This window comes from Belonocnema kinseyi, chromosome 4 (genome assembly GCF_010883055.1).
Source record: "Belonocnema kinseyi isolate 2016_QV_RU_SX_M_011 chromosome 4, B_treatae_v1, whole genome shotgun sequence".
NCBI classification, from domain to species: domain Eukaryota; kingdom Metazoa; phylum Arthropoda; class Insecta; order Hymenoptera; family Cynipidae; genus Belonocnema; species Belonocnema kinseyi.
In genome coordinates, this window is record NC_046660.1 from 43,560,956 (window position 1) to 43,570,662 (window position 9,707).

General features: G+C 28.6%; 1 protein-coding gene across 4 annotated transcripts in view; it reads right to left on the bottom strand.

The window, feature by feature from the left end:
• Positions 1–3,245: 3,245 nt before the first annotated feature.
• Positions 3,246–9,707, bottom strand: part of LOC117171496 (elongation of very long chain fatty acids protein 1-like) — a 10,495-nt gene continuing 4,033 nt past the window's right edge. For 3 of the 4 annotated variants that reach the window (XM_033358856.1, XM_033358858.1, XM_033358859.1), the window contains 3 exons: positions 6,735–7,003; positions 5,988–6,287; positions 3,246–3,986 (listed from right to left, as the gene is read on the bottom strand). In XM_033358856.1, coding sequence (XP_033214747.1) covers positions 3,822–3,986; positions 5,988–6,287; positions 6,735–7,003 — 734 coding nt within the window. In that variant the 3' untranslated portion in view covers positions 3,246–3,821. The remainder of the gene's footprint in view (positions 3,987–5,987; positions 6,288–6,734; positions 7,004–9,707) is intronic. The other variant, XM_033358857.1, reaches the window with a different exon arrangement.

The following is a 9,707-nucleotide window of genomic DNA, read 5'->3' on the forward strand; positions in this document are numbered from 1 at the left end:
CTAAATTTTGTGCCCGGTAATTTTGATCAAAAACATGTAGTAATGCTGGCTTCAGGTGACTCTGGTATGCGAAACTCGGAAACTATTAGTGGTATCAAATTCAGCTTTGCGCAGGAATTTAGTGCTAATTAAGTGCTCTCGATTTGTGCTATTCAAAAAATCTGGTCACTTTTTTTTTACCAAAAACGTGTAGTAATGCTGGCTTTAGGTGACTCTGGTGTTGTGAAACTCCGAAACTATTAGTGATATCAAGATCTGCTTTGCGCAGGAATTTAGTGCTAATTAAGTGCTATTATATTCTGCAAAAACTAAATTTTGTGCCACAATTTTTGTCATCTGAAGTCAGCATTACTACATGTTTTTTATCAAAATTACCGGGCACAAAATTTAGTTTTTGCAGAATATATGAGCTCTTAATTAGCACTAAATTCTTGCGCAAAGCTGATCTTGATATCACTAATAGTTTCCGAGTTTCACAACTCCAGAGTCACCTAAAGTCAGCATTACTACATGTTTTTGATCAAAATTACCGGGCACAAAATTTAGATTTTGCAGAAAATGTTAGCACTTAATTAGCATTAAATTCCTGCGCAAAGCAGATCTTGATATCACTAATAGTTTCCGAGTTTCACAGAGCAGAGTCACATGAAGTCAGCATTACTACATGTTTTTGATCAAAATTACCCGTCACAAAATTTGGTTTTTGCAGAATCATATTACATAATTAAATTCAATTAAAAATAAATTCAATTTAAACTTTTTTTTAATGTTAGGTTTAGTTGTTAACTGTTTTAATTACTACATCATTTAGTTCACAAAACTTAATTTAAAAATCTTTTAGTTGGCAATTTTTTATTTTTATGTCGTCATATTTAAACGTAAATTTTTAATTGAAAGGATTTAAAAATAAAACAATACAAATTAATTATTTATTTTTTAAACTTAGCAGTATTTCGAGTTTTAAAAATTGTACAAAAATTATTTTACAGTATGATTCTAAATCGATTTTAAATTAAACAATTCTCATTTTTTGACGTTGAAAATTTAACTTCTTCAATACGAAAGCCCTAATAATTTGAAAAATTGAAACGTCTGATTCAAACTTCATAAACTAATTTGAATGCGAAAATAAATTAAAATTAATATCTTAATCAATTAAACGATTTTATTTTATTTAAAATCCTATTCACATGATGTTTCAGTCGAAAATATTAAAGTTTTAACCCATTCAGTTCAAAAATTTAGAATTAAAAAACTATCTGAATGAGCAATTATACATCAAATATCCAAAAGTGAACAATTTAAAACTAAATCATTTGAAATAGAAAGCCTTGGATGGTAAAAATTTCAGAAGATGAAATTTAAACTTTTAACGTTACAATTAGGTATTTTCACATCAACCATCGGCTAACTTTACTTTGTTAAAAGCTGAGGGGAAAGCAATGGATCAAATGCATGGAACCAAACTTTATTTCTGTAATATCTTTGTAATTAATGATCATTATTATAAGTTAATTATTTCATTATATACTAATTAAAAAATAAAAACAATTTTTCAAATACACATATATAGAAAAATTAGCTTTTACAAATATATTAGCAAAATAGGACAAAAATGAACAGAATCCCATGTATTTGGTCCCTTGTTTTCCCCTTAGCAATCTACGAAGTGAAGTTAGTTGTTGATTGAAGTGAAAATACCTAATTGTGATTGTAACGTTAAGTCACAATTGAAAGTTATTAATTTGAACGGACCAAAATTGAAAAAATAAAATTAATTTTGTTATTTAATTTCTTTCCAATTTCAAGAGGAACATTCTTAGGTTTACATTTTTATTGTGTGGAAAAATGTGAAGTATTGTATTTTTAACATTTTTATCAACCTTGAAATGATAAAATTCTAATTTTTGTTAAATTGGCAGTAGATTTTATATTTGTAAAGTTTTTATTGAGTTGGAAGAAATACAGGGTTTTTTTTAATTGAAAGAGGCCACTTTTTTATTTTCAAGATTTTTATTGTGTTTGAGGAAAGAATTTTTTACTTTCGTATTTTCTGTCTGAATTAGGAGAGGATAATTAAAAAACATAGAAAATCCTGATTTTGGTTAAATTGGCAGTACATTTTATATTTATAAAGTTTTTATTGAGTTGGAAGAGATACATTTTTTTCTTGTTACGATTGTTATAGAACTGGAAGGAAGGAAATTCGTTTTTTAAAGTTTTTCTAAATAGGAAGATGCACTCATTTTTGGATATAGTTAGATGATATCTTTGCTCTTTTTTAAAAATATATTAATTTATTTTTGATAAAAAATATAAATTAGATTTTTTATCTTTTATACCGGACTGACTCACTGGGTTTATCAGTATGGCTATGTGAATCAGTCTTAACTTATACATTGTAATTGATCTTAATTCATTGCAATCTATAACTTCCAAAGAAACATTTTTTTTATTACGTTTTTATTGACTTGGAAGAGGGAAATGTTTCATTTATTGACATTTTTATTAATGCGAGTTGAAATTGAGGATAAGTTTTAATTTAGAGAATTCAAAACAGTAGCGCGGACTCATATTTTTAACCAGAGATCTTTATACAATTCAATTTATCAAAGTGTGAAGGTTTAAGTTTTGCAGTTTTAGTTCATTTAATTGAAAATTTTCAATTGAAAAGTGTTAAAAGCTTCTATTTTATATGTGTCAATTATTGAGAGTTTAAGTAAAAAATTTACAAATTAAAATTTGTTTAAACTCTAATTTTAATTGCACTAGTTACGAACATTTTTGAACTAAAAACATACTCATGATTGACGAGATTTGGCGGGGAATCCCAAGCCATAAGCCCAGTACAGTGGGCCAGATGGTGTGATCGTCGCGAGCCTGGCTATAGGCGGAATAACTCGGAAACCTTCGGGCGTTTTTAATATAGTCTTTTAGAATTCTCGCAAATCCCGGTTACAGATATTACTAGCGGCACTCATTTTAATACACATTCTTATTCAAGAATACTAAAATTCCCTACATTTCTTTCAACTTATGTTACTTAAAATTCTTACTTTTTACGATATTTTTTACAAAACTTCTTATTGACCATTATCACTTTTTTGCACTCACCATTTTCAAACAGTAAATAAGACTTTTTCTAAACGTGAATACTAATTTTTGCTGGCGCAAGTTTATAATAATACATAAAGAAATACCATCATCTCTTATTCTAGTAGGAATCTTTATAGCAGTACCCCGATTATCCCTAAATTCGTACATTTTGTTTTAATTATAGATATAGAATGATTCAAATATTGATATAAAAAGTCTCTCCGTGCATTTTTCATAGTGAAGAATTCCCAAATATTTTATTTTAAGAGAAATTTTGTGTTCATATTCCAGGTGTTCATTTAAAATAGGTGACAAAATGCATTAATATTTTTCATGAAATAATTTTATTTGTCAATTCCCTTATAATTTTTTTGTTTAGCTTCTGAAAATATATCTAATTTAAATTTACAAGAAATGCCATTTTTGTATATTTCTGTTTTTTCGTACCGATCACACTAATCTAAATTTTCCCGCGTTGTCTCGCGCGTGCGCAGTTCCCGTTAGAATCCGTAAATCAGCAATATTTTTTGTTCAATTACTATTAATTTTTTAGACACATTACAAGCATCAAATATCGAATTAAATACAATAATTTAAATAAACTAATTGCTCAAAATTCTATTACTCGAGAATTTCTTCATGCTAAAATATCATGAGTAACGCTAATTTTTTATGATTATTAAATACTTCTACAAAGCTTTCCTAATAATCAAATCTTGTGGATATTATTTCATCTTTTTGGGGCTCAAGTAGGTCTTCTTATAAAAGTTAAAAAATAAGCTAAAGTTTAAAAGTATATTTGGTAACATAAGAATGACTGGCAGTTTTGAAATAGAGCAGGATGGACTCAGGCCGACAAAAGATTTTAACATAAAAAAGGACAGCTGCACCTGAAAACAAAAAAAATAATGTAAAAAATGTGAATTTTGCAAGAAAATAGGCAGATTTTATAATTTGAAATCTTCACTAGACGAAAAAGTAGAGAGTTGGATCCTTGAATAATATAAATATCGGGAACAGATAGATATGCAGCTTACTTACCCATACTCCAAAACAATGTTTACTACATTTCTTGGTTGCGGAGTTTCTAAATTGTCTTGAGTTTGTATTCGTTTTTCATAGAAGGCTGGCCCAAAAACGCATTAGAAATTTGTTTCATTTAACATTTTTACGCATATCGCTTCCAAATTTTTTTCGAACCCACAACAAAATTAATGCGTTTTAAAACAAAAGGCAAAAAAAACGTTTTTGTAAATTTTATTCCGATTTTTTTTCGGATTTTTAATACAAATTGTTTCTTATGCATAAAATAATACTTTATACGGATAGTTATATGTTTATTATATATTTATTTTATGTTTATTTTGTTTACTATTTTTTTATGAAAAAGAGTAAGAAAGTCGCGGTTTCTCCCAATTTTTAAACTTATATTCAACTTTTCAGTTAGAACAATGTAATAGTCAATTAAATTTAAAAGACGTTATTGTTTGAACAATTAATAATTGTTATTAATAATAATATTCTCTGAGAATAATTCTAGAAATTAGCAGTTTCTTTTCTAAAATTTTTCACTTTTTGTCAGCTATTTACTTAGTAAGGTAAAGATTGATGTAAATTACCAAATATAATTGTTTCAAAAACTTATTGATGTTTATAACTATCTTCTCTTAGATATTTGTTAGAAAGTTGCGGTTTTTTCCTGACATTTTTAACTCTTATTTGGCTAAAAACTGGAGTTATTTAGTGCAAAGATAACAAGAATTCGAAAATTGCAGAAAACATAGCAACTATTTAGCATTACTATAGAAGTTAGTTATGAATTCAAATAATTTACTTAAGCAATATTTTTTGTTTAATTTCATTAATTACTACCACGATTTAAATGAAAAGGAGACATAATGTCGAAAATTTAAGAAAAAAGCGCAACTTTTTAACGTTATTCAAAGGGAATATTATTGGAAGCTTCTAATGTGTCCCATCAGAGTTTACATTTTTCTTGCAGCTTCTTCCCTATTTCTTTACACCCCCCCACCCTCCACGCAAGCACACTTACTCGGTGGTGGCCGCATGGCCCGCCGAGGCTCTTCCAGAGTGCGAGGCCGGAATCGAACTCACAAGCTGATATTATTTGGAGCAATAATAAATTTTTTAAACAATAATTGTTGTTAAATTGAATGAATTATTAACTTACTCTTTTGAAAAGTGAACCAAAAGTGAAAATTTTTAGAAAAAAGCTGCAACTTTCTATGATTACTCTAAGAAAATACTCTATAAAGAATATTACGTTGTTGAAGCAATTATTTTCGTTAAATCTAATGGATTATTTAAATTTACATTTGTTAGATCTAATTTATTATGCTTCTAATTATCAGTAGAAAGTAGTATTGTATGTATAATTGTATAATTTTCTAGATATAATTCTTTTTTAAAGCACCAATTTTTTGTGAATTCGGACAAATTTTGGGGCTATATTATTTTTTAAGATCATTTTTAAGAGATAACTCTTAGTTAATTTAAATTTGTACCAGGAAATAACTCTTAATATTTGTGTAAATACAAGAAGAATTTTTTTAGTTACTTGAAAACTTTTCAGTGACAAAAATGCACTAGGACAACTAATCTTAAGGAACCAGAATTTGAAAGTAGAAATAAAAAATGAAAATTTATCTATATCTCTAATTCCGATTCCTAGATTTTGGAGATCTTGTTCCTCGTGCGTTTTCGTAAACAAACTTAAAAATAAAGACAATTTAATAGCTTAGCGAAAAATTATATTTTTCTGGTTCCCAATTCGCTACTTTTTCGCGTAGTGACGATTCTGAATTTTGAGTTTTGTTTTAACTCACACTAATAAATAATTTATTCACATCAAAATTCAAAATTTTGTTTACCATTTGTATTATGGTAATGTAGCGCTTGAACGGATGAATGAATCCTTTGATTTCTTCTATGCTGCTAAACAAATAGTAGCTGTACATTATTGTATGGACTGCACTATTAAGTGCAAGAAAAAAAGCTGCCACTCCTCCAGCCATGTATCTAGTGTACAGCAAAGCAAAGAATAGTGTACTTAGGTGATGATAGAGGTGTAAATATGATATTTGGTTCTTCTTCTTTCGGAGGACAAAAACTCCTGTTTCCATAAGGTCTACGATTTTCAATAGTGTGAAGTAATAAAAAGTTCTTGCTATCTGAAAATTAAGTATCAGTGAATTATTTTAATGAATTTCTTTAAAACACGGATAAACTGTTGGTACGAAACGTTGCAAGTAGTCGTTAAAGCAGGGTAATTGTCAGCTGATTACATCAACCTGACGTAAACTTTCCGTGGTAACAGGCCTGTGCCGTGCTGCGTCTAGTGGCAGCCACCGGAGATATCTGCGATTCACCACGGACAGTTTACCTTCGTTTGGTGTCCCAACCTCGAGTTTACCCTGCTTGAGCGATTGCCTGCAACATTTAGTATACTCAGTTTTCTCTCTATACGTAATTTATTATTGTGTATTTTGTTTTATTGAAATAATTTTTTATAAGTCTTTTATTACAAGTCTAAATAATAATACGTTTTTTATATACAAGTAATTCATAAAATGTCGGACACTGTAATTATAGTACTGTGGTGTAGTATAATGACGTACTTTTATTGCATTAGGATTCGAGGAGTAATCTACTGTAGAACATCGTAATGCTGTGGCGTCGGGATAAACTGTTAAAACTGCGTATACTAAGTAAGCATTTGCAATGACTTGAAGAATATTGTAGAGTTGGACAAATGTCTTAAGCGCGTATGCTGGTCTATTCATCATGAATCGTGGGCCATAGTAAAACACAAAATATACGTAGCTGGCTAGAATTAGAAAAAGAGGCCATGCATTTCCCATTAAAGGCCAATCCGTTACACGTGGATCTAGGGGAAAAGATAATAATTTATCAATTCCAATTTAAATTTTCACGGAAAATCTGTGATAGAAGATATAATGGAAAAACTATTATATTTTGAAATAAATTCATAATATGAAGAAGTTGTTTTATATTCTTTTGTTACAATGAATCCTAAAAAATCATAAAATGACTGAAGTAGCTGTAAAAAATTATATATACCTATATAGTTTGTACAATGTATGTACTCATAAATTCATATTTTTCAAAATTGCGCGCTTCGGATGATCTCCACATCTAAACTGCACAACAAACTTGAGGCGTTTTAATGAGATGATAAATTTATTTCTTTAAAAATTTGAAAATTTAATACCGAAATTCTAAATTCACATCACGGACTCGTAATCAGCGCTCACGTTTTGCATTGGGCAAATTGATCTTTCTACTTGTGATGAAGATATATGCGTTTAAAAAAATTGTTTGAGTTTGATAATGGCAGGAACTCCGGGTAATTTTTGATTACATAATAATCAAATAAATTGTCATATAACTGAGTTACAAGAGTGTGAAATGATTAAATCCATACTGCTGCAAAATAATGTTCCATCTGATCAGTCTGGGCACAGACATGTAAACTTTTCTACATTATACACAAAACTTTCATAATAATTATAATACATTTTTTATGTAACTCTGCTAGAGATTGCTTATTAAAAAATTGAAAAATAAAAAGCAAATTGTATTTATCGTTATTATTTTTGTATTTGTTTCTTATTTTGCTTTAAATTGTATTCTAAGCTGCTCTGAAACATGTATCATTTCAATAAATGTATATCATTACAATTCATAATATGCATAAAAATTTAATCATACTAATTCTTATTTCCTTGTTTTTATAATTTAAAAAAATTTTTAATATTGTTTTTTGCGATTAAATAAAAACTACTGCGCATCTGCATAGGGTCTTATACAGGAATTTATATAGGGTCTTATATAGGAGCCTATGTCCTCTTTCGTCTTTTCTGTGATTTTTCCAAAAAGTTAATTTTTTAATCTTTAATCTTTTGTTTTACGATTAAAAGAAAATCAACTCGTCCTATCGAAAAATGATTAATAATAAATTTATAGATCTTTTTAGGCTAACAACTGTTGTCTGTTAATTTAAGTTCATATCTTGTGTCGCTTTCTCAAACAAATTTAATATTTTTATTTAGAATGTTATTTTTTACGACTGAAGCAAAAACTACGTGCCCTATCAAAAATTATAGATCTTTTTTGGATGAACAAGTTTTGTCTCATTTTTTTTCGTAGCTTATATCGAAAAGTGGTTCATGATAAATTTGTAGTTCTTTCCAAGGCGCGCAATTTGAGCTTTGTCATTTTTTTTCGTTTCTTGCATAGTTTGACCAAAAAATAGAATGTTTGGATTTTTCAATATTTTTGGTACGATCAAATTTGGAATGTTTAACTTTTTAACCAAATTAAAAAAGTTGTTATCATAGTCCTGTAGGACTTTCAAAAAGCAACGTCTTTCTTCTCCTGACTTTTTTTCATATCATGCGTTGTTTGTCTTCAAATGTTCATTTTGGTTTGTTTTTTTGAATTTTGAAAATGCTATAACTTCAGTAATTTTTGATTTTTCGAAAAAAGTCATTGGAATAAATTGTTAAATTTTTTGAATACTATGAATAACCGTACAGAGAATTTTTGAATTTTGAAAAAAGTGGTCTCAAAAATACTCAAAATATGCCCACTTTTTGAATTTTCATCCAAAATGGCTGGCTAACGAACTTGACCTTTAGTTTAGGACACTAAACAAGTGTACCAAGGGCCAATCTAATAGATTTATTTTTTCAAAAGTTATCGTGTTCACAGGCAGACACATTCGTAAAAACCTGTTTTTCGGATTCAGGGGGTCTGAAAACTTGGAAATTCCATAAAAACTGGGGGGGGGGGGGTCAAATTTTTTATAAATATAATACCTTCTCTGATGAGAATGTAATAAACAGATAACATATTTTCACCGAAAGTAGAGCAAAAATATTGTTATTAATGTCTTTTTTTTCATCAGAGAAGGTATTAGTTGTGTGTGAAATTTGACACCCCTTCTCCAGTTTTGTCAAATGTCCACGTTTTAAGTCCTACTGAATCCGAAAAATAGGTTTTTACGAATGTGTCTGCCTTTTGGTCTGTCTGTATGTATGTATGTATGCCTGTCTGTCTGTGAACATGATAACTTTTAAAACAATATTCTATTAAATTGGCCTCTGGTACACTTTTATAGTGTCCTAAACTGAAAGACAAGTTCGTTAGCCAGCCATTTTGGATATAAAATTCAAAAAGTGAGCGCATTTTGAATATTTTTGAGACCACTTTTTTAAAATTCAGAAATTTTCTGTACGAAAGTTTATAGTATTCAAAAAGTCGAATAATTTATCTTGATGGCTTTTTTCATAAAACCAAAAATTACCAGCGTTAATACATTTACAAAAATCCCAAAAACACACGAAAATGAAACTTTTGAGCCTAATAACGGACGATATGAAAAAAAGGCAAGAAAAGAAAAAGTTTGATTTCTAAATGCCCTACAAGATTATCCTAACAACTTTTTTAATTTTCTTGAAAAAGAAAAAATTTAAATTTTGACAGCATACAAAATAATGGAAAATCCAAAAATTACATTTTTTCATTCAACAATTTCACAGTATGTCAAATATTCTCAAATATGAAAA